The sequence below is a fragment of the Pogoniulus pusillus genome, chromosome 12 (assembly GCF_015220805.1).
Source record: "Pogoniulus pusillus isolate bPogPus1 chromosome 12, bPogPus1.pri, whole genome shotgun sequence".
NCBI lineage: Eukaryota > Metazoa > Chordata > Aves > Piciformes > Lybiidae > Pogoniulus > Pogoniulus pusillus.
In genome coordinates this window covers 2,057,496-2,081,294 of record NC_087275.1, presented here as the reverse complement: position 1 = coordinate 2,081,294, position 23,799 = coordinate 2,057,496, and the positions used below count along the sequence as shown (strand labels likewise).

The following is a 23,799-nucleotide window of genomic DNA, read 5'->3' as shown; positions in this document are numbered from 1 at the left end:
TGTTGTAAGCCATCTCACTACCGGTTGTGTCTATCTCTTCTCAGACACCAACAGCTGCTGCTTCTGCAGTGCTGGCCGTGCAAGGGAGGGCTGCTCCTCCAGCTCCCACGCTGCCAGCTCCTGCCATGGGGCCTCTGGCCCCATGCTGGGTCTGGGGGAGAACCCCAAGGGCTGCATACACAGCCACAGGCGTGGCGACCTGAGGCAGAAGTTGGAAAGCAGAGCACAGATTGTTTCATTAGTGGGACAGACCTGAGAATTCTGTGGAGATGGAATCTATCCAGACAACCAGGCCATGGCACTAAGTGCCCAAGCCAGGCTTGGCTTCAACACCTCCAGCCACAGCCACTCCACCACCTCCCTGGGCAGCCCATTCCAATGCCAATCACTCTCTCTGACAACAACTTCCTCCTAACATCCAGCCTAGACCTCCCCTGCCACAACTTGAGACTGTGTCCCCTTCTTCTGTTGCTGCTTGCCTGGCAGCAGAGCCCAACCCCACCTGGCTACAGCCTCCCTTCAGGTAGTTGCAGACAGCAATGAGCTCTGCCCTGAGCCTCCTCTACTGCAGGCTGCACACCCCCAGCTCCCTCAGCCTCTCCTCACAGGGCTCTGCTCCAGGCCCCTCACCAGCCTCATCGCCCTTCTCTGGGCACCTTCCAGCACCTCAACATCTCTCTTGAACTGAGGAGCCCAGAATTGGACACAGGACTCAAGGTGTGGCCTGAGCAGTGTTCATTCTGAATGCTAAAAAGCAATCTAAATGGTGTGGCCCCCATTCTGTGGTCTGTTACATGTTTATGTTCTGCTTTTGCTTTCACCTCTACCTTAAGACAAATAAGCTCATTCTCTCTTCTCATTTAAATTCACAAACTGCATGAGCTGCATTATGAAAAGACTACACAGTACATTTCATGTCACTTGTTGCTTAGCATATGCCATAAGGAGCATTTTTTTTCCTCCTTCCATCACAAGACCTTGACATGGATACCAGTCCCAATGTTCATTCTGCACAGTACCAGAGGCACACCAGCACCAAAGGCTCCCCCAGCAACCCAGAGAGGCAAGGGCTGGCAGGGCGCAGCCTCACCAAGGCCTGACAGCACCATGTGCACCAAAACATCTTACTTTGCCAGACAGCCCCGGGCCCAAAAGCATCCTCACTGTTGCCTGGGTGATACAGCTTCAGAGTCAGGCTAGAAGACAAATTCAGGCAGGTGGCTCCTTGGGGTGCTGGGTTCACAGGCTGCAGGACAGCATCACTCTCGTCCAGTCACACCACTGTTCCAAGGCTAGCTCTGTAATGGCAAAGGCAAGAGATTTTACATGATCACAAACTATCAGGACAGTGGCTTTACCCACCTGGGCCCCCTCTGCTAAGACTCAGCATGAGAGAGTCACCTCCTCCTTGCAAAAGGAGCTGTGCAGTGAAGCATCCTTTCACATAGCTATAGTGCTTAGCTGTCACCAAAAACCAAACCCACAGCTGGATAAAAAATCATCTCCTTGCATTCCTTATCTGCATCTCACACTTCAGGCAAGGCACCAGAGCAGGGGGTTGTGAGCTGCTGGTGCATGTACTGGAACAGGTTGCCCAGGTTGGTTGTGGATGCTCCCTCCCTGGGGGTGTTCAAGGCCAGGCTGGCTGAGGCTCTGGCCAGCCTGATCTAGGGTAGGGTGTCCCTGCCCATGGCAGGGGGAATGGAACTAGACGATCCTTGTGGTCCCTTCCAACCCTGACTGAGTCTATGATTCTATGAGTCTATGATTCTATTATTCTATGATTCCATGTCCCTAAGCACCAAATTCACACATTTTAAATACCTCCAGGGATGGTGACTCCACCACCTCCCAGGGCAGCCTTTACCAATGCTTGATAAACCTTTCAGTGAAGAAAGCCTATGGCAGGGGGTTGGAACTGGATGATCCCTGAGGTCCCTTCCAACCTGAACCACTCTGATTCTGTGAAGACCTGCAAACACATTATCACCTGCAAACACACACTCTGCTGGGGACGAGTTATGTGGCACTGCTCTGCAGCCTCTTTTTGACTGACTCAGAAACAACTGCCCTTGTCACCTCTGTTACCTAGACTGCTCTAGTCAGTTCTAATCAGTAGTAACTTGGTATCACCTTTCATTTAATTGGACAGGTCAAAAGTCAGAAACCAACCTGTACTCTCAGTGAACACCATAAACAAATGAATTGTTAAATAACAGAACTTAAACGTCTCCACATAAGTTAGAAAAGAGGTCTTTTTATTAGGAGCAAAATTACTGTGGGGGAAAAAAACAACCCACACCTGAAAAGAACAATGACTGGGCATGAGCACACAGAGTTAATGACAGAGCACAGCCTGCACCACTTCTCTCCTTGCCGCACAGAAACAGAAACCTTTGCCCCACTGCTCAGCTGCACCTTCAGCAGGCAAGGACAGAACACTGGCCGGGTCCTATCTGCCTTGCAAAGATGCCTTCTACTCCCATCTCAATACAAAAAGTCCCTCCCGGCTTGGGGTTACCCCAGGGACGGGTGCTAAGAGCCGCCTAAGAGCAGCGAGGCAGCGCTGGGGAAAGCCGGAGCCGCAGCGCACCGGCCCGGCAGGAGCAGACTGGCCCAACCCTCACCCCACAGCAGCCTCTCCAGTGAAGTTCAGAGCACCCTCCAGCCCTTGAAGCATGTATTGGAGTCGACTGTCCCCTGCCTGCCCCTGCCAGGAAGTGCAGGAGAGAAGCAAAGCTGTCTGCATCCCCCCATTTCAGTGACACCGTTCACCAGCATCCAGGTCACTGTGCTGCCCCTCCGGGAGCCTGGTGTCGCACTTTTGTCGTTCACCTCCCAGCCTTCGAGGATTGCTTTTACTTGAAAGGAGACAGCTCAGCACCATGAGGAGAAGAACTATCATCTCCCTCCTACCGTGGAAAATCTGACTCCTATGGCAGCCTTAAAAAGCAGGCAGGCTGAATTACCATCAACACAGCCCATCAGATCCAAAACTCTTCAAAACGGAGTGAGGGCACAGGGAAACAAGAAGAACAAGCACCTAAGGCTGGGCATCACCGACGCAGAGCCTCGCCGTGAGCGCAGACGTGAAGTAGTTCAGGTACGCACGCAGCTGGTCCAGCAGCGCCCCCGCCTGGCAGGGAAGCGCTGCGGTGGGCTGAAGGTACTGCGGAGCTTGCGGGCCTCCTTGGGGGGCACGTACAAGGTGTACCTTAACTCTGTTTCCGAGGGCTTCGTGGCACAATGTCAGCACGACATAAAAAGGGTCATAACAGCAAGAGAGTCGTGCAACACACACTTCTCACCCTTTCCAGCCCCAGTCTCTACCATCTCTGCCTTTTCACTACCATGCATTCCTAGCCCCTCGGGCTAGTTTGACACCAACATGTCTGGCTTCCAATACCAAAATCCACTTATACACTAAATACTTTGGCAGTGTATCCTGCAGCACTCTCTGTGGCCTGACAGCCCAGCAGCCCCTGGCAGCTTCACCAGGGTCCCAGCTACCTGCTGCCTGGGACCAGCCACCCTTGCCCTCTCCTCACCTCATCCTTCTGCTCAGCAGGTCTGCCCCAGCTGCTCTGCTCTCAAACCTCCCCTGAGCAGAACAGGATGTGCTACTTGTGTAGCAGCAAGACTTGCCTAAGAGATTCCATAAATTGCTGCTGTCTGTGCAAATAACACAGCAGTGAGGAAGCCTGCGTGCACGGGCAGATGGCCAGCTCCATCAGCTCGCAGGAGCCAAGCCGTTACGCTAAAGGCACTAATGCTTGCACTAACGAGCAATCGCAGCATTACAATCAGCCTTTCTACCCGAATTACACAGCCCAGCCCCAGGCACCCTTCTGCTGCAAGCAAGCAAGCAAGCTAGTGACAGAGGTGTTTCAATCACTGGTGACCCAAGCAGTTAGGTCCTGGCAAAACACGATCAGTAGCCCCCTGCCACCGCAGCGTATCAACAGGGGAGCGAGCCAGCATCACCCCCTGGGGTCTGCAGGCAGCAGCCCTGCCCAGCCCTGCCGGCCCCACACAGCCAGCAGCGAGGCACAAGTCACAAAGGAGCTCAGAGCAGCGATTCAGATAAACGTCTGGCGCAGCACCTATCTAGCTGAAACCTCCAACGAGTTGGTTGGTTGGCTTTTTCCAGGGCCTGTGGGGAAAAAAATGCCTTGAAATCTCCTAGAAGAGGCTCTCTCAGGAAATTTCTGCCAGGTCTTTGTTTCTCTCTGGGACTGGCAGGCCACTTCGATCCACCTGTGAAGCCTATCCCTTGCAGGAACCACTGCCTGGTGAGGACATGGCAAGGTGTGTGGTGGGCAGGGAGCAGGAGGACCTGTCTCATTTCAGCTGTCCTCCAGGCCTTCAGTGATTAACTGCAGGTCTATTAACAGACAAAGCACTAAAGAGCTGCCCAGTCTGGTTTGTTAGTGAACCTCTCAGCCCACAGCAGCACAGAAGGGAAGCCATGCCTCTGCTTTTTCTTCTCTTTTGGTCTTTTAAATGAGGTTATCAGGCCTGAAACCTCAGCAGTTTCCCCTGCTAATTTTTTTCTGAACCAATTCTTGTACATAATGAGACTATGGGATGCAAAGGACAGGTGTCATAGGCTTCAAGCCAGGGTGGAACAGCAAGCACGCCAGATCAGTTATCACTTGGATCTGGGAAACAGTCTGAGGCATTTTCCTGGCTTTCCACATCAACGATGACCTCTGGGTCTGGTATTTCCTCGGGCTCTGTCCCCACTGGTAAATTTTCTTCCACGAAGGCCTGGGGCTCAGTGCCTTGACCAGTTTGGGCAGTGTCTGGAAGAGAAGGGAGAAACAGCTTAGAAGCGCCTGTGTTGTGCTCCCCCCTCACAGTGGAAATCCTCTGCCTGGTCCCTGGTGCTGCAAGCTGCCTAACCAGCTCAGCCCCCTCTCCCCAGACATATGCAAGGCAAAATTCCCTTTTCTTTGTAACTGCTCCTTTATTGAGCTGTTCACTGGGGCCTTTGGGTTTTAATATAAAATACCTTGGTGCTGAAGCTCTCCAGGCTTAACTGCCCCAAACGTACCCAAGCTAAATCCATTCAGTGACATCTGAGTAATTAAAGCAGGCTAATGTCAGCCCGCGGCTTGGATGGCAACACTCTGTGCTGGGTTAGGAACTGGCTGGAGGGCTGAGCCCAGAGAGTGGTGGTGAATGGTGCCACATCCAGCTGGCAGCTGTCACTAGTGGTGTCCCTCAGGGATCTGTGCTGGGCCCCATCCTCTTTAACATCTTCATAGATGATCTGGATGAGGGCATGGAGTCAGTCATCAGCAAGTGTGCAGATGACACCAAGCTGGGGGCAGATGTGGCTGGGTTGGAGGGCAGAAGGGCTCTGCAGCAGGACCTTGACCGCCTGGACAGATGGGCAGAGTCCAAGGGGATGGGGTTCAATAGCTCCAAGTGCAGGGTGCTGCACTTTGGCCACAACAACCCCATGCAGAGATACAGGCTGGGGTCAGAGTGGCTGGAGAGCAGCCAGACAGAGAGGGATCTGGGGGTACTGATTGATACCCACCTGAACATGAGCCAGCAGTGTGCCCAGGTGGCCAAGAGAGCCAGTGGCATCCTGGCCTGCATCAGGAATGGTGTGGCCAGCAGGAGCAGGGAGGTCATTCTGCCCCTGTACTCTGCACTGGTTAGACCACACCTTGAGTCCTGTGTTCAGTTCTGGGCCCCCCAGTTTAGGAGGGACATTGAGATGCTTGAGCGTGTCCAGAGAAGGGCAACGAGGCTGGGGAGAGGCCTTGAGCACAGCCCTACGAGGAGAGGCTGAGGGAGCTGGGGTTGGTTAGCCTGGAGAAGAGGAGGCTCAGGGGTGACCTTATTGCTGTCTGCAACTACCTGAGGGGTGGTTGTGGCCAGGAGGAGGTTGCTCTCTTCTCTCAGGTGGCCAGCACCAGAACAAGAGGACACAGCCTCAGGCTGCACCAGGGGAGATTTAGGCTGGAGGTGAGGAGAAAGTTCTTCCCTGAGAGAGTCATTGGACACTGGAATGGGCTGCCTGGGGAGGTGGTGGAGTCGTCGTCCCTGGAGCTGTTCAAGGCAGGATTGGACGTGGCACTTGGTGCCATGGTCTAGCCTTGGGCACTGTGGTAAAGGGTTGGACTTGATGATCTATGAGGTCTCTTCCAACCTTGGTGATACTGTGATACTACTGTGATACATTTAATATGTTGTCATTTTAACACTTTTCACATGTGTCTCTGCTTTTTACTTCTATCTAGAAAATAGGCAGTGCCAGGACTAGGGGGAATGGAGCAAAGGTGGAGGTGGGGAGAGTGAGGCTGGACACGAGGAGGAAGTTGTTGAGCAGGAGAGTGGTGAGAGGCTGCAATGGGTTGCCCAGGGAGGTGGTTGAGGCCCCATGGCTGGAGGTGTTTGAGGTCAGGCTGGCTGAGGCTGTGTGCAGCCTGCTCTAGGGTAGGGTGTCCCTGGGCATGGCAGGGGGGTTGGAACTGGCTGCTCCTTGTGGTCCCTTCCAACCCTGCCTGATTCTGTGAAATGTAAATGTGGGATACTTTGTCAGTCACACTGACAATGTGGAGTTTGTTTTTAATTAAAAAGAAAGCTCAGTGCTTTCATATTCATTTACATTATCCATTAATGTTCAGAAACCATGACCTAATTGAATTACTTTAGTTCTGTTTCTTGCACTATGTCTATCAGTAGCATTTAAAATTTTGAAAGCAAGGTAAAGCAGTATCCAGGGTAGACATATGGCATAGCTGAGCTGTTGAGAGCCTGTGCATAGCATAGTGAAGGATACCAGAAGTGGAGATAGCAGATCTAAGACCAGGCTCTGACCTAGGTAATGTTGCTCCAGTTCATGATGTTGATGCTACCAGCATCTGAACTGGCTGATGGTGGTGCGTTACTAGGGAAGGCTTTGCCAGTGTCCATGTTTGTGAAACAAAACTGAAGGAAACATGAGGGAGCTGGGGGGGTGCAGCCTGCAGCAGAGGAGGCTCAGGGCAGAGCTCATTGCTGCCTGCAGCTGCCTGCAGGGAGGCTGTAGCCAGGTGGGGTTGGGCTCTGCTGCCAGGCAAGCAGCAACAGAAGAAGGGGACACAGTCTCAAGCTGTGGCAGGGGAGGTCTAGGCTGGATATTGTTAGGAAGCTGTTGTCAGAGAGAGTGATTGGCATTGGAATGGGCTGCCCAGGGAGGTGGTGGAGTCTCTGTGCCTGGAGGTGTTGAAGCCAAGCCTGGCTGGGGCACTTAGTGCCATGGTCTGGTTGATTGGCCAGGGCTGGGTGCTAGGTTGGGCTGGCTGAGCTTGGAGCTCTCTTCCAACCTGCTTGATTCTATGAAAGACTGGATGGGGCACATAGTGCCATGGTCTAGTTGATTGGATAGAACTGAGTGATAGGTTGGACTGGATGATCTTGGAGGTCTCTTCCAAACTGCTTGATTCCATGAGGCAAGAATTGAAGCATTCTTATCAGGCATGCACAAACCAGGAGATGTCTGAAGGGTTTTCATTGTTGGCCACACTGTGCTAAAGCTGTGAGGTTGTGTTTTCCATTTCTTTAAAGGATTCAAACTGTGACTGTATTCCCACTTCAGCACCAATCTAACAGAAACATATGAGCTTCCGGATTTGAGGGGATTTAGCTATGTTTGCAGTTCAGCATATTATCAAAGAATGGTTTAGGTTGGAAGGGACCTCAAAGCTCAGCCAGTTCCAACCCCCTGCCATAGGCAGGGACACCTCCCACTAGAATAGGTCACTCAAGGCCTCATCCAACCTGGCCTTGAACACCTCCAGGGAGGTTGTGGAGCACAGAAGCACCCAACGTGATCAAAGATCACGTTGGGTGCTTCTGTGCTCCACAACCTCCCTGGGCAACCTGTGCCAGTGTCTCACCACCCTCACTGCAAAGAACCCTTGCCTAACATCTGCTTTGAATCTCCCCTCTGCCAGTTCAAACCCATTTTGATGGATGCTGTCCTGAAGAGGACTGCTTACAAAAACATGTCCATTCTTCTCAAGTGTTACTCTCAAGAGAGGGAAGTGTGTGAGAAATGTGCAGGTAAATGGGTGAGTTTCTAGTGTTGAGAGATATGTGTTTTAGCATGGGACATACTGGGACAGACTGCTGGCAATACCTTCTCTGGGATGCTACTAGATGCCTGCAACTACATCTCATGGCTAAGTGAGGGCCAAAGCTACTTCTGTGCAGAAGGAAGGTATTGATAAATGACCTGCTGCAGCTTCTGACATCTGGACAAGGTGCAGCACCTTCCCTGTGCTAGCAAGTTGCAGGCCTCTCTCTCCAAGCAGCTCCTCCCACATCAGCCACACACATCCATTCTGTCCTTCACTCCAATGTAGCCTATTTGTCTGGCTTAAAAACAAGTCACTGGACCCACCAGGCTTTGAAGGGCAGTCAATTTGGGCAGCTTGAGCCTCGACGTGGTCTCCATTGGGAGGACTCTTCATACCTTCACTGGAGATCATGGACATGGCTAGTCCATCATCTTTCTCCTCCTCTGTAAAACCAAAACCATGACAGAAGGAGGTTTCTCAAGTCCCAGCAGCCTTGACACACTCATTGTGAGGCTAGACCACCAACACATAAGGGCATCTCCTCTTCAGGCGGCACTGGCACTACTCCCAGAGCAGACAGATGCCAAGTATGCTGGGCCACTGCCAACCTGTTGGAGGCTAGCCTTGTCGTGCTGGCAGAATCACAGCCTGAGGCAGCCCCACTGCTATGGGCAGACTGCCCTCGGGGACTGGTGCTGACAAAGGGCATCCTTTCAGGATCAGACCTGAATGAGGCTCAGGCTCTGTGCCCGTAGGTTTTGCTGCGTTCCTTTCTTCTCAGGAGCACATGGTGGCAAACACGAGGTGAATGAAAAAGGGAAGAGCAAGGCTGAATTCAAGCCCCTGCTGGTTCTAACAGATGCCTGTCAGCAAGCAGCTTTCTGCTCCACCGCATCAGAGGAGACAAGCAGCTACCAAGCTGAGACCGTTTCACCTCCAGCCTGCACAAAGGCAGTCCCCTATGAGACTCACCTGAGGGAGCATCTGAACGAGCATTCTCCACTCACCTGAAGGCACTGGAATGAACTTGCGTTTCCTTTTCATGCAGCAACATATGGCCGAGGACACAGCCACCACCAGGATAACCACACCCCCTGCACACCCTGCCAGGATGTAAATGAACCACGGGTACTGCAGCAGGTCTCCTGCAAAAAGGACAGGCTGCTGTTAGCTACCAGGGTGGCAAAGCTTCTTTCTCCAAACAAGAGAGCCCCTGCAGGAAGTTTAGAGCATGAGAGCATTCCTGTTGCTTTGGTTTTGTTTGGATCAGGGGAGCTGATGTATCACAGTATCACAGTATCACAGTCTCACAGTATCATCAGGGTTGGAAGAGACCTCACAGATCATCAAGTCCAACCCTTTACCACAGAGCTCAAGGCCAGACCATGGCACCAAGTGCCACGTCCAGTCCTGCCTTGAACAGCTCCAGGGACAGCGACTCCACCACCTCCCCGGGCAGCCCATTCCAGTGTCCAATGACTCTCTCAGGGAAGAACTTTCTCCTCACCTCCAGCCTAAATCTCCCCTGGCACAGCCTGAGGCTGTGTCCTCTTGTTCTGGTGCTGGCCACCTGAGAGAAGAGAGCAACCTCCTCCTGGCCACAACCACCCCTCAGGTAGTTGTAGACAGCAATAAGGTCTCCCCTGAGCCTCCTCTTCTCCAGGCTAACCAATCCCAGCTCCCTCAGCCTCTCCTCGTAGGGCTGTGCTCAAGGCCTCTCCCCAGCCTCGTTGCCCCTCTCTGGACACGCTCAAGCATCTCAATGTCCCTCCTAAACTGGGGGGCCCAGAACTGAACACAGTACTCAAGGTGTGGTCTAACCAGTGCAGAGTACAGGGGCAGAATGACCTCCCTGCTCCTGCTGACCACACTATTCCTGATGCAGGCCAGGATGCCACTGGCTCTCTTGGCCACCTGGGCACACTGCTGGCTCATGTTCAGGCGGGTATCAATCAGTACCCCCAGATCCCTCTCTGTCTGGCTGCTCTCCAGCCACTCCAACCCCAGCCTGTATCTCTGCATGGGGTTGTTGTGGCCAAAGTGCAGCACCCTGCACTTGGAGCTATTGAACCCCATCCCCTTGGACTCTGCCCATCTGTGCAGGCGGTCAAGGTCCTGCTGCAGAGCCCTTCTGCCCTCCAACCCAGCCACATCTGCCCCCAGCTTAGTGTCATCTGCAAACTTGCTGATGACTGACTCGATGCCCTCATCCAGATCATCTATGAAGATGTTAAAGAGGATGGGGCCCAGCACTGATCCCTGAGGGACACCACTAGTGACAGCTGCCAGCTGGATGTGGCACCATAATGTATCACAGAATTGTCAAGGTCGGAAGGGACCCCAAAGATCATCTAGTTCCAACCCCCTGCCTTGGGCAGCGACCCCCTCCACCAGCTCAGGCTGCCCACAGCCACATCCAGCTTGGCCATAAGGACATTGTGTCACACAGCATACTTACGGCGTGGAATTGTTTGTTAAGAGAGGCTTGTGTGATGAGGCTGTGTGCTCTTGCCTTACAGCTGAGCTAACTCAGCTTTTCATCAAATCAGCCTGGGATGTTGGTGCTCTGGAAGGTACTACACACTTCAACAAGTGAGGACAGGCCTGGGGGTGGGGAGGTTCCTGTTCCATCATGGCTACAAAAAGGGCATGGTTCTGTCTTTGCTGAGCTCCTAGGATTGTTTAGGGTGGAACAGACCTTGGAGTTTGTGAGCAGAGGGCTGGAGCTGCTCTGCTGTGAGGAGAGCCTGAGGGAGTTGAGGATGTTAAGTCCAGAGAGGAGAAGGCTCCCAGGTGACCTTATTGTGGCCTTGAAGTATCTAAAGGAGGCTACAAGAAAGCTGGGGAGGGACTTTAGAGACCGCCAGGGAGTGACAGGACTGGGGGGAATAGAACAAAGCCATAAATGGGTAGATTCAGACTGGAGGTTAGGAGGAAGTTCTTCAGCATGAGAGTGGTGAGAGCTTGGAGGGGGTTGCCCAGGGAGGTGGTGGAAGCCTCATCCCTGGAGGTGCTTGGGGTCAGGCTGGATAGAGCTCTGGACGGCCTGGTCTAGTGTGAGGTGTCCCTGCCCATGGCAGCAGGGTTGGGACTGGGTGATCCCTTGTGGTCCCTTCCAACCCTGACTGATTCTATGATTCTAAGTTTTGTGAACAGAGGCAGGTGAAAAGTGGAGGGAGACCTAAGTCTCCTGCCGACAGTAAAGCTGCAGAATCTGCCCTTAGAGCTTGTTAATGCAAGCTTCAGAGCATCCCCTTAGAATAGCCATGTAATGACCACACCAACCTGAAAGCAAGTCTGATCAGAGCCTCAGGCTCCACGACTTCAGGCACCAGATTCAGGGCTGCAGGAAGCTGGCTTCACTGCTGCCTGGGGAAGGATTGCTTTTTATTCACCTTCCCAACCAAGATCCTGTGAAACATCCAGCAGGAGGTGGTGGCTACATATGGCCAAGTGGAAGGCCACATGCAAGTCTGTAGCAATTATTATCCAGTTCAGAGTCCCTTGCTCAGTCAGACTTGACACAGAGCAGAGAAGTTGGCAGAGAGCATCAGACACGCAGAGAGCCATCCACCCAGACTTGCTCCTTCACTAAGGCAACAGAACCACACAATTCATAGAACCATAGAATCGACCAAGTTGGAAGAGAGCTCCAAGCTCAGCCAGCCCAACCTAGCACCCAGCCCTGGCCAAGCAACCAGACCATGGCACTAAGTGCCTCAGCCAGGCTTGGCTTCAACACCTCCAGCCACAGAGACTCCACCACCTCCCTGGGCAGCCCATTCCAATGCCAATCACTCTCTCTGACAACAACTTCCTCCTAACATCCAGCCTAGACCTCCCCTGCCACAACTGGAAACTGTGTCCCCTTGTTCTGTTGCTGCTTGCCTGGCAGCAGAGCCCAACCCCACCTGGCTACAGCCTCCCTGCAGGGAGTTGTAGACAGCAATGAGCTCTGCCCTGAGCCTCCTCTTCTGCAGGCTGCACCCCCCCAGCTCCCTCAGCCTCTCCTCACAGGGCTCTGCTCCAGGCCCCTCACCAGCTTTGTTACTTGTCTCTGGACAGTAGCTGCAACCCCTTCTGCCATGGGCAGGGACACCTCACAGTAGATCAGGTTGCTCAGAGCCTCATACAGCCTGGCCTTAAAAACTTCCAGGATGGGGTTTTTACCACCTCCCTGGGCAACCTGTTGCAGTGTCTTGCCACTCTCATAGTGAAAAACTTCTTCCTAACATCCAGTCTGTATCTATCCACTTCTAGTTTTGCTCCAATTTTCTCCACCCTGGGGCAGCCAGTAGGAAAACTCTTCTCAATTTGAAAGAAAACATGCAGCCCAACTCCTGCTAGAACAGGATTTCCTTAAAGCTCCTTAGGCAAACCCAAGCCATCCCTTTTTCAGTCATTTGGGTTCTTTCTCTCTGTGCACATGACTACAAGGCACCACACTGGGGAAACTAGCAGCCTTGTTTGAATGGAGCTTGTGTTAAGGCAAGCAGCAACAGAAGAAGGGGACACAGTCTCAAGTTGTAGCAGGGGAGGTCTAGGCTGGATGTTGTTAGGAAGCTGTTGGCAGAGAGAGTGATTGGCATTGGAATGGGCTGCCCAGAGAGGTGGTGGAGTCGCTGTGCCTGGAGGTGTTGAAGCCAAGCCTGGCTGGGGCACTTAGTGCCATGGTCTGGTTGACTGGCCAGGGCTGGGTGCTAGGTTGGGCTGGCTGAGCTTGGAGGTCTCTTCCAACCTGGTCAATTCTATGATTCCAGGAGATACTACACAGTGTCATAGTTCACTTACCAGAACAGCTAAACCAGAGGTAAAGAGGTGCTCCTGTGTGTGAAATCACCATGCACTGACAGTGTTTTCAGAATACTTGTTACTATCTCTTCAGAAACAGCTACCAAGTCCCCCAAAAAATCTATACTCAAACTTTCATCAAATGAGAAATCATTTCCCCAATAATTTTATTTTCTTTTTGATAACAGATTAGAGAATGAACTGGGACTGTTTAGTTTGAGGGAGAGGAGGTGGAGGGGAGAACTTAATTGCTCTCTATGACTACCTGAAAGGAGAGGTAGGTGCTGAGCTCTTCTCACAGTTTGTCAGTGATAGAACATGAGGGAACATCCTCAAGCTGCACCAGAGGAGGTCGAGGCCAGACACAGGGATTCATTTTTTCACGGATAATTTTGGCACAGGCTGTCCAGGGAGGTGGTGGAGTCACCATCTCTGGGGATGTTTAAAGGTCATTTAGATGTGGTGCTTAGCAATATGATTTAGTGGTGGACTCAGAATCACACAATCTCTTAGGCTGGCAAATCCCTTCAAGCTCACCGAGTCCAATCATTAGTTTCACACTGACAAGTCCTTGACTCAACCAAAGCCCTCAGCACAACATCTCATCACTGTGGTTGGAAAGGACCACCAGGATCAGCCAGTCCAACCTTCATCCCAGCAGCCTTCATCACCAGACCATAGCCTCAAGCATCACATCCACTCTCCTTTTAAACACCTCCAGGGATAATGACTCCACCACCTCCCTGGGCAGCCTGTGCCAGTGCCTGACCACCTGCTCAGGAAAGAACTTCCTCCCAACAGCCAACCTAACCCTCCCCTGACACAACTTGAGGCCATTTCCTCCTGTCCTAGCATTAGTAATTTGGGAGAAGAGACCAGCTCCAGCCTACTGCAACCTCCTTTTAGGTAGTTGTAGAGGGCAATAAGGTCCCCTCCCAGCCTCCAGACTAAACACCCCCAGCTCCCTCAGCTCTCCTCACAGCTCATGTTTGCCAGAGCTCTCCCCAGCCTCATCGCCCTTCTCTGCCCCTGCTCCAGCACCTCAGTGTCCCTCCTGTGCTGTGCTGACCAAAACTGGACCCAGTACTCGAGGTGTGGTAGGGTGAATGTTACAGCTTGGTAGAGCAGGGTTAATGCTTGGACCTGATGATCTCGAGGGTCTTTTCCAACCTGAGCCATTCCATGATTCCATTACTCCAAGGTTGTTAAAGGTAGAATAGAAATCTAATGGAAGTATTCCTTTTCTTGCCTTGCTTTCCAGCCCCCCCCCCCCCCTTTAAAATTGTCATTTGTTAAAAGGAGGGGTTGAGATAAAATATTGTATTAAAAATCAGTAATGAATCAATAAAAGTCTATTTTATGTGTGCTGACTTTTTAGCTTCTAAGCTGTCTGCTTTAGAGCCTGCATCATCAGAGTCCTTTGATGCCTTGGAAGTTTACAGTGTTTAGGCCAAACTGCTTTAGGCTAATAATGATTAAAAGTTTCATTTCATCAGCCAATAGGCTGCCTCAGGTGTTTTCACCAGATCTTATACTTACCTATTCAGCCCTCTGCCCAGAGCAAAAAATGAATTAGTCTTTAGTCAATTTAATTGAATTTCTTTTTCTCCTTGCTAGTGTTCAAAATTGCACAGTTCATTGTTTACAAATGTGGTTACATTTGGTGACTAAGAAGTAGAATTGCCACTACTCTCTTGCTCTCAGACCTTTCCAAATGCTCATGCATGCATCCCAGCAGAACCACACAAACATTCAGGCTGTCAAAGCCCCTCAGGATCACCAAGTCCAACCACTAACCCTGCTCTACAAGGTTCACCCTAAACTGTATCCCCAAGCATCACATTCAAAGGACCTTCAAACACACCCAGGGTTGGTGACTTAACCACTTCCCTGGGGAGCTCATTCCAGTGCCTGACCACTCTTGCTGTGAAAAAAAATTCCATATGTCCAGCCTAAACCTACCCTGTTGCAGTTTGAGGGCCATTGCCTCTTTTCTATCACTGTTTACCTCTGAGAAGAGACCAGCACCAACCTCTCCACAATGTCCTTTCAGGTAGCTGTAGACAGCAATGAGGTCTCCCCTCAGCCTCCTCTGTTTCTCACTAACCATCCCCAGCTCCTTCAGTCACTCTTCATAATATTTATTCTCCAGGCCCTTCCTCAGCTTCATTGCCCTCCTCTGCACTCACTCCAGCACCTCCACATCCCTCTCATATTGAGATGTCCAAAACTGAACACAACATTCAAAGTGTGGCCTCACCAAAGTCAAGCACAAGGGGACAATCCCCTCCCTACTCCTACTGGACAGAGCACTTCTAATCCCAGCCAGGATGCCACTGGCTTTCTTTGCCACCTGGGCACACTGCTGGCTCATACTGAGTTGCTTGTCAGCTACCACCCCCAGGTCCCTTGCATCTGGGCAGCTTTCCAGCCACACTTTCCCAAGCCTGTAGCATTCCTTGGGGTTGTTGTGGCCCAAGTGCAGGACCTGGCATCTGGCCTTGCTGAAGCTCATCCGATTAACATTGGCCCATCAATTCAAGTCTCTCTGTAGAGCCTCCCTGCCTTCATGATGATCAGCACTACGACCTAACGTGGTGTCACCTGTGAACTTAGTGATGACACACTCTAGGCCTTCATCAAGGTCACTGACAAAGGTGTTAAATGAAAGTGGTCCCAATACTGAGCCCTAGCTGCCAGCTGGATCTAGCAGACCTATCACTACATTCCCCTGTGGCCTTTTAAGGAGGAAATGGGGAACTGATATCGTACCCAGGGCAGCCACCCAGAACAAACAACGGCATCGGAATTCATGTGATCTATCAGAGGGCTTGACCAAACAGCTCAGGGATGTTCATCCTCATGCACTAGTTCCTCAGCCAACTTGGGGGCTGACTGTGCTGAACACCCTCTGATCTGGAGAAGATTTAAATCACAGCTCCTCTATCACATGAGCCAAACTTGTAGAGATGAGCCAGCAGTGCCAAAGCAATCGGGTACGAGCAGCTCACAGCACTTCTGTTCAATGCCAGCACACATGATAGAGGGTTTATGTCAGCAATGTTGCTTTCACATCAATAACTTGCCAACCACAGAAGAAAAGACACTACCTGCTCTGGAGTTGGAGCATCTCAGAAAAATTCAAAATGCCAGATGTTATTACTGCACAATGTTTTTTTTCCTAGAAGGTGATTAAATTAATTACAGTTAATTTAGTCAAAAGCCTTGTGGTTAAGTTAAGCCACCCTGACATAGCTATGCAGGGTTCTACACTTTGGCCACAACGACCCCAAGCAGCACTACAGGCTGGGGCCAGAGTGGCTGAGAGCAGCCAGGCAGAGAGGGACCTGGGGTTGCTGGGAGAGAGGAACTGAAGATGAGGCAGCAGTGTGCCCAGGTGGGCAGCAGAGCCAGTGGCATCCTAGGCTGGCTCAGGAGCAGTGTGGGCAGCAGGACAAGGGAGGTTCTTGTGCCCCTGTGCTCAGCACTGCTCAGGCCACCCCTTGAGTGCTGTGCCCAGTTCTGGGCTCCTCAATTCAAGAGAGATGTTGAGGTGCTGGAAGGTGTCCAGAGAAGGGAAAGGAAGCTGGTGAGGGGCCTGGAGCAGAGCCCTGTGAGGAGAGGCTGAGGGAGCTGGGGGTGTGCAGCGTGCAGCAGAGGAGGCTCAGGGCAGAGCTCATTGCTGTCTGCTGCTACCTGCAGGGAGGCTGTAGCCAGGTGGGGTTGGGCTCTGCTGCCAGGCAAGCAGCAACAGAACAAGGGGAGAGAGTCTGAACTTGTGGCAGGGGAGGTCTAGGCTGGATGTTAGGAGAAACAGCCTCCTCACAGAACTACATGTCCAAACAGGGGCATGGAAGGAAAGGTCTCTTCCAACCCTGATGATACTGTGATACTGTGATTTCCTAAGCAAATAGCTTCTGTGTTTACCCTGCCTCTAGTGGTGTGGGGCTGATGGAAGGTAACGTGTATGGACTGATGAAACTTTGTGCAGCTGGCCTAGATCAGGAGAAGAGACAAAGCAAAACACCTGAGCCGAGTCCAGCAACAGCAGGGATTAGCTAATGGAGGCTCTTTTACAGGGCTGTTGCAGAAACTGGAAGGCTGTCTGGGTCATGGCTGAATGTCAGGCTAGGAAGCAGCCTGTGTCTGTTAACTGGCATAGAGGATCGGTCACAGGGAAGTACAAGATCTCCATCACTGGGAAGGAGGAAAACAAACAGGGAGTGATGCATCCTTGCTGCGAATTCGGGCAAAAGGACCTCCTAAACAACTTTCATTCCTTCTGCTCTTGTAGGCTGTGTCGATCTGAGGCATGGGAGGGAGAAGGAAGTCAAGGGGACGCGTTCTAAACGCAGGATGTGCTCAGTCTGGAAGACAGATGCCAGCAGACAGAAGCGTCTGGCATTACGCAGACAGCAACAATCCCTCGTGTTCCCTGCGGAAGACCAAAGGAGAGGCTTTCTGGAGACAGCATTGCTCACCATAGTTGCAGGACAGCACAACGGGCCTGGTCCTCGTGATGGTGTTCCCATGGTGAACCTCACACACAAATTCCCCAGGCACGGTCTTGTCCAGGCGAACCTTCTTGCCGCCGTCCTTGACGCACGCCTCGGGCGCGCTGAGCGCGCTGCCGTTCAGCAGCCAGCGGAAGCTGCTGCTCTGCTCGCTGCTCACGTCGCAGTACAGCTCTCCGGTCCCGTTAGGGAAGCACTGGATGTCAATGGAAGGCTCTGGGCACACAAAGCGTGGGGCAGTGGGAATGGGGAGGAAAGAGAGAGGTGAAGAGCAGATTCAGCAGTGAACATAAGCTGGACACAACCTTCCTTTACCAGGTGTGATGGTTTGGGTGTTCCCTGCCCCCCCACACTTTGGGAATCACCCAGAATAGACTCAGCAGCTCTGGAAATTGAATGGAGCTTATATTTACAGCTTAGCACAATAGACAAGCAGATAGTTACAGTATAGACAGAAACAGACAAGGTAAAAGGTAATGCAGAAACACAACAGCCCTCCCAGAAGCCTGAGTCCCCGGGAGGGGCTCCCAGCCACCCCTTCACCTTCCCCCTACCCCTCAACCTTACCCCAGTGCCAAGGAAGAATGGAGGTTTGGCCAGGGGGTTAGGAAGAAAAGTGGATTAGTCAGAGAAACAGCAGAGAGGCTAGAGAGAGATGCAGCTTGGAGCTCCCCAGCAGGAGTGAGTTATCTATGTTTGGATTCTTGCTCTTGTATCTCTCAGCAAGCCTATGAGTGAGGTAGACATCATTCTGTTTTCCTTTTCACAGCCTGTAATCTAGTTCTTCTCATCAAAACATTCTAGCCTGCTTCAAACTAGCACTGCTACTACTACACTTAATGGCATCTAAGGAGCACAGAAATAAGTAACCAGACTCTTCAGAGCTTGCCCCCAGCCCTGAAACATTTAGCAGTGCCCACTCAAGTCTTCTAGTAAGCCCTGTTTTGAGGATGCCACAAAACTCTGGCACCTCTTGATTTTCCTTATTGAAACTGAAAAAGTGAAAAATAAAACTCCTTCACCTGAGAGGACAGTGGAAACACCACAAAGCTTCTGCCAGACAGAGGCTTCCTCTGTCACCAGCAGGTAACTGTAGCTTCAGAGGAGACGCAGCCCTCAGCTGCTCAAATCATGCCCCATTAGGTACCACCACCAGACACCTGCAGTTAGGCAGAGTGATGCAGGCTAGGCCACTTAAAGTGAAGTAAAGAATCATTGTTCCTATTACATTGTCTTGAACCTCTGCCTTTCAGTCTACTGCAAGGAGTCAACCGACATTGGTCACTTTGCAACTAGAGTTTAATGATGAAGGAGGATGTCTATGCAAACATTCACGTAAGTAGGCTCAGGAATCACTTTCTTCAGCTAGAATGTGGTCCTCGAATAAATTTACTGCCTCCAGGAGTGCATTTGGTGTGAAATTGGTTCCCTGAACTAGGTGTGGTAAGAGAACATAAGGAAGAAACAAGAGTTCCCAAAGCAAATCCACTGGAATGGGGGTTAAACACAGGACACTTCTGCAGTCTTTGCCCACTTCCAATCTAAATCCCTGATCTTCATGCCAAGGAGTCACATCTTTGAGCTACTCTCCATGGCAGTTCTGCCTGTTTGCCCCTGAAAAGTGTAAGGATTCATTTGTCTTCACTGAGACCTTTCTGCTCAGACATTTGCACTACAGTTTCATGTGCTTCTGAGAAGCTTGTGGAAATGGAAGCCCTGCAAAAGGAGTGGTGGAGATGAGGGCTAGAACAGTCACTGGCTGGAGCACTATTCAGCAGCAGGGCCAACCCATTTAAGCACTCTCAGTGTTAATCCAAGCAATGAGTCACTTTCTGTCTTCTCACTCCACAGCTGGTTAAGCAGGCTCACGAAGGAGAGCAACAGGGAGGACAGCAGGGGGACTGATGCAGTAACACACCTATTGCTGGTCTCCGAACAGAGACAGAAGATGCTGAGCTCTAAGCTGCTCAGGTGCAGCTAAAACTCAGATTCCTTTAACACCTCTCCCCAGCTGCATGAAGCAAGGAAAAACCCAGCATGCCTCAACCCAGACCTGCACAGAAGTAACAGTTTAGTTGCCACAGATGAGTTCGGTAGAGTTAACTCCTTAAGGTAACACACCTATTGCTGGCCTCTGAACAGAGACTGAAGACGCTGACCTCTAAACTGCTCAGGTGCAGCTAAAGCTCAGACTCCTTTAGTACCTTCCCTCGGCTGCACAAAGCAAGGGAAAACCCAGCATGCCTCAACCCAGACCTGCAGAGAAGTCCAGATCAGTTTCTACAGCTGAGTTAGGTAGAGTTACCCCCTTAAAGAAGGGCACCCACAGGCAGCACAACACCGTCAGCCAGTGGCAGTTTTCACAAGGGCTATGTCTACATACTGTAGGCTCAACGTCACAAACACTTCACGTTGCTTTCTCTTACATCAGGAGGAAAACAGTGCATAGCACATCTGACTGACTACTTGCAGGAAGGCTGAACTGGCAGGAGAGACTGACAATGTGGCTGCAGAAAGAGTCCTGTAGTTTAGTCACCATTACTGCTCCCTGAGCTGACAGAGGCTCACAAAGCTGTTCCAGAGGCACCCGCAAGCTCAAGCAGTTTCTTAGGAAGAATTTCAAGGCACCATCTCCCAGACAGGCTGACAAGTCCAAAAGCTATTTGTTGCTAAGAAGGTCACTTACCAAATACTTCCAGCTTAAAAGATCTGGTGGTGTTCTGAAAAACAAACTCATAATTTCCTTCGTCCTCTTTCTCCACACTCCTCAGCACTAGGGAGCCATTCTGCAAGTTCAGACATCTGCTGGCAGAAGTGCCACACTCTGCCAACAAGGTATCATTTAAGACAGCTGTCAAGCATCTCTTGTCCCCCTTGCTCATTCTGGAGAGGTTCTGCAGACTTTGCACTCCCACAGAAAAGACTGCTGACCCACCGCTGAGAACACCAGTCCAGATGACAGAGCCTGAAAGGAGAGGCACCAAGGGTGGGCAGTGAGCTTGCCGTGTCCATCCATCCCCTCTCAGCTGTCTCCCAGACAGGCAAACGCCCAGGTGAGACGTGTGAGAGACAGACTCATCCCTAGTGCTAGGCTGGGGTCACCAGTAATGGAAAGGCAAAGGACTGGGAAGCCTTCCACACAGGCCAACTTCCCCTCCTGACAGCAGGAGCAGCGTGCACACCTGTGCACAGGGTGACAGAAGGCTGAGCAGTTTGCCTTTTCTCTCCCTAGATTTGGCATGACCACCTACCAACCCCCCTCAGAGTTGAGAGGCTGTGCAAAGAAAGATCCTCAGGGCGTCCATGCCGTGGGTGTTGTACACAGGAGGGCACAAACAACTGCTGCCTGCACGGCTGCTTTCGCCCAGAGTAAGGTCGCACTTTGAGCTCGATCAAGTCTTGCAGCATCCTGGCAAGGATATTCAGGGTATTAAGTTGCTATACTCAAATCAGAGATGGGTAAATGGCAGGGGTCAGCAGCTCCAGGACTAACCCAAGGTGATGGCAAGCGTTAGGAGCAGAACCGCATTGCTCCCCAGCCCCTCCGGCCAGCATTCGGCATGCGAGGAGCTTACGTTCTCCGCTGAAACGCCTTTAGAGATGCAGCACCCTGAGAAAGTGCTATCTCCTCAGCACTCATTTACTCAAACATCATCCCACTGACTCTGCCCTGACTGCCCCTTTCATGCCTTAGTGGTCACACCCTTTGATGTCTCCCCAAACCTAGCAGAGTCCTTAAAAGATCCTGGAGCACGATTAAGGCATCTGCTCACCTAGGCAAAGCTGTGCCAACTTCATAAAGAAAAATGCCACTTACCATGAGTAACAGTGATTACCACCAGCAAGCACTGCAGGGTGAAAGGAGAGCTGAAGTCCATTTTAAAGAGTTCCTTGCATCATATGCTGAGAAGAAGATCTGGCTTCAGAGCTCAGTGAAGCATTCAGGAAATGATGTCAGAAGTGGCAGGGGGGGGAGAAAGAAACTCCATAGTGAATAGATTGAATAATGCTTCAAAATAGAACTGCAAGGTTTTGGGTGACTGAACTCGGGCTGAACCACGGCGAGCACAAAGTGCTCTGCAAAGTCCTGCACCTTGGAGCTAGCTGCAAGTGTGAAAATAGGGCTGAGACATGAGGAGAGATAAAAATATCTCGTGGTCAGCTCACCTTGTTTAGTAAGCTGTGAACACCGAGGCCAGGCAAAGATAAAGGACCTATTTATTTCCTCCTTTTCTAGTTTATCAAAGTGCATCATCCCCACCCAGGGAAGGTAAATCAGCCCAGTCAGATAAGTGACCACACATGGAGACCAGCTGATGTTCCAAAATGCCACTCATGGAGAATCTCACCAGCAGGAGGTGTGGGTGAAGGCTCTCCCTCTGCACACAAAGGCTACCTTGCAAGGTTGAGCCTCATTGGGCTCTCCAGTGACTGAATAGTATCTGCCACACAGGAAAGTGTTCAGTGCAGCCACCAGGCGAAGAATGAAGGTTGCAGAAAGTTAAGCTGTGTTGCAAAACCAGACTGAATACAGCCCAAAGTCCATCCTGGCACTGTTGGGAGTGTGGATCCCAGAGATGAGCCTGAAAATGATTGCTGTGAGGCAGTTGTGTAGAGAGCCACATGCAGCCAAAGGCTTGGTTTGCACTCACTGAGATGGTGTTGAAGCTTGATGGCATTTTGCACTGAGTGGATCACACAAGCAAAGCAGCAGAAACTGACTGGGGGAAGTAAACCATCACAGCATTAGAGCAAACATAGACTCATAGAATGGTTTAAGTTGGAAGGGACTTCAAGGATCATCCAGTTCCAACCCCCTGCCATAGGCAGGGACACCTCCCACTAGAACAGGTTGCTCAAAATCTAGAATCATAGAGTAGAATCATAGAATCACCCAGGTTGGAAGAGACCTCCAAGCTCAGCCAGTCCAACCTAGCACTCAGCCCTGGACAATCAACCAGACCATGGCACTAAGTGCCCCAGCCAGGCTTGGCTTCAACACCTCCAGCCACAGAGACTCCACCACCTCCCTGGGCAGCCCATTCCAATGCCAATCACTCTCTGCCAACAACTTCCTCCTAACATCCAGCCTAGACCTGCCCTGGCACAACTTCAGACTGTGTCCCCTTGTTCTGCTAGTGGTTGCCTGGCAGAAGAGCCCAACCCCACCTGGCTACAGCCTCCCTTCAGGTAGTTGCAGACAGCAATGAGCTCTGCCCTGAGCCTCCTCTGCTGCAGGCTGCACACCCCCAGCTCCCTCAGCCTCTCCTCACAGGGCTCTGCTCCAGGCCCCTCCCCAGCCTTGCTGCCCTTCTCTGGACACCTTCCAGCACCTCAACATCTCTCTTGAATGGAGGAGCCCAGAACTGGACACAGCACTCAAGGTGTGTCCTGAGCAGTGCTGAGCACAGGGGCACAAGAACCTCTCTTGTCCTGCTGCCCACACTGCTCCTGAGCCAGCCCAGGATGCCATTGGCTCTGCTGCCCACCTGGGCACACTGCTGCCTCATCTTCAGAAACAAATAACTTAATCCAACCTGGCCCTGAACACCTCCAGGGAGGGAGTAACCACAACCTCCCTGGGCAACCTGTGCCAGTGTCTCACCACCCTCACTGCAAAGAACTCTTTCCTGGCACCTGGATGTTTTTTAGACACACTTAGCAGATGTTCTAGGGACTAACTGTGACAGCAGTTCAGGATGCAGCTGGGAATCTTCTATTTCCATGCTGTTTCTCTGGACATAGACATAGATGCAGCCCACAAAGGAACCACCACATGGTGTAATTCAATGTTTGCATGCATATCTGAGAACCAGCTAAGCCCCTTGTGAGGTGGTCTCTGCTGTGCTTCAAACAGTTTGACTGATCTAGACTTCAGCCAGTGGCATGGTCACTCTGACTGCTTAAGCAATGACAATTCCTTCTCAGTCCCTGCTCCTAGTGTCCAAAATGCACAAGTTTGTTCAAGGCTACCACAGCCCCATCCTGTCTTTATCATACATGCAGGCCTAAGCTGAGTGGTGGCAGAAATAGCCTTCTCTGAGAAAATCAGTGAAGTGAGACTTCAGACACCCACAGCAGTGCAGAGGAAGAGAGAGAGAGAAAAGTATTTACAGCAAGAAACACTTTCGTTTCCTTCTGTGATGCTGAAATAACACAAAGAAAATTCCTCTCAAATGCCACTGCAGGACAGGGGCAAGCATCTGCCTCAGGCGTGCACATTCCACTCCTTGTCACCTTCATGCTTGAAGGGCAAGCTGGGAGAGCTCAGGGTTGTGGTGCTGTGGTGAAGACAGGAGATAGAAGAGACAGCATGTGCAAGGTTGATCCAAAATACAAAACAAGACCAAGTGCAAGGTCCTACATCTGAGTCGAGGCAATGCCAAGCACCAATCCAGGCTGGGCAGTGAGTG

The 23,799-nt window shown here is 51.5% G+C and overlaps 1 protein-coding gene across 1 annotated transcript; it reads right to left on the bottom strand.

The window, feature by feature from the left end:
- Positions 1-2,237: 2,237 nt before the first annotated feature.
- Positions 2,238-21,271, bottom strand: LOC135179958 (uncharacterized). Its single transcript, XM_064152137.1, has 6 exons — positions 21,204-21,271; positions 20,073-20,351; positions 17,354-17,602; positions 9,089-9,226; positions 8,405-8,524; positions 2,238-4,805 (listed from the first exon to the last, which is right to left on the bottom strand). Exons 1-6 carry the CDS (start codon positions 21,262-21,264, stop codon positions 4,645-4,647), a joined length of 1,008 nt encoding a protein of 335 aa, XP_064008207.1. The 5' UTR covers positions 21,265-21,271; the 3' UTR covers positions 2,238-4,644.
- Positions 21,272-23,799: the final 2,528 nt, after the last annotated feature.

Bases quoted from the DNA above. Each gene is read 5' to 3' on its own strand.
- LOC135179958 (XM_064152137.1), bottom strand. From the start codon at position 21,264: ATGGACTTCAGCTCTCCTTTCACCCTGCAGTGCTTGCTGGTGGTAATC. The intron at 20,352-21,203 runs GTAAGTGGCATT...CTCTCCTTTCAG, and splicing joins GGTAATCACTGTTACTCATG to GCTCTGTCATCTGGACTGGT. The intron at 17,603-20,072 runs GTAAGTGACCTT...TTGTGTGCCCAG, and splicing joins TTTTAAGCTGGAAGTATTTG to AGCCTTCCATTGACATCCAG.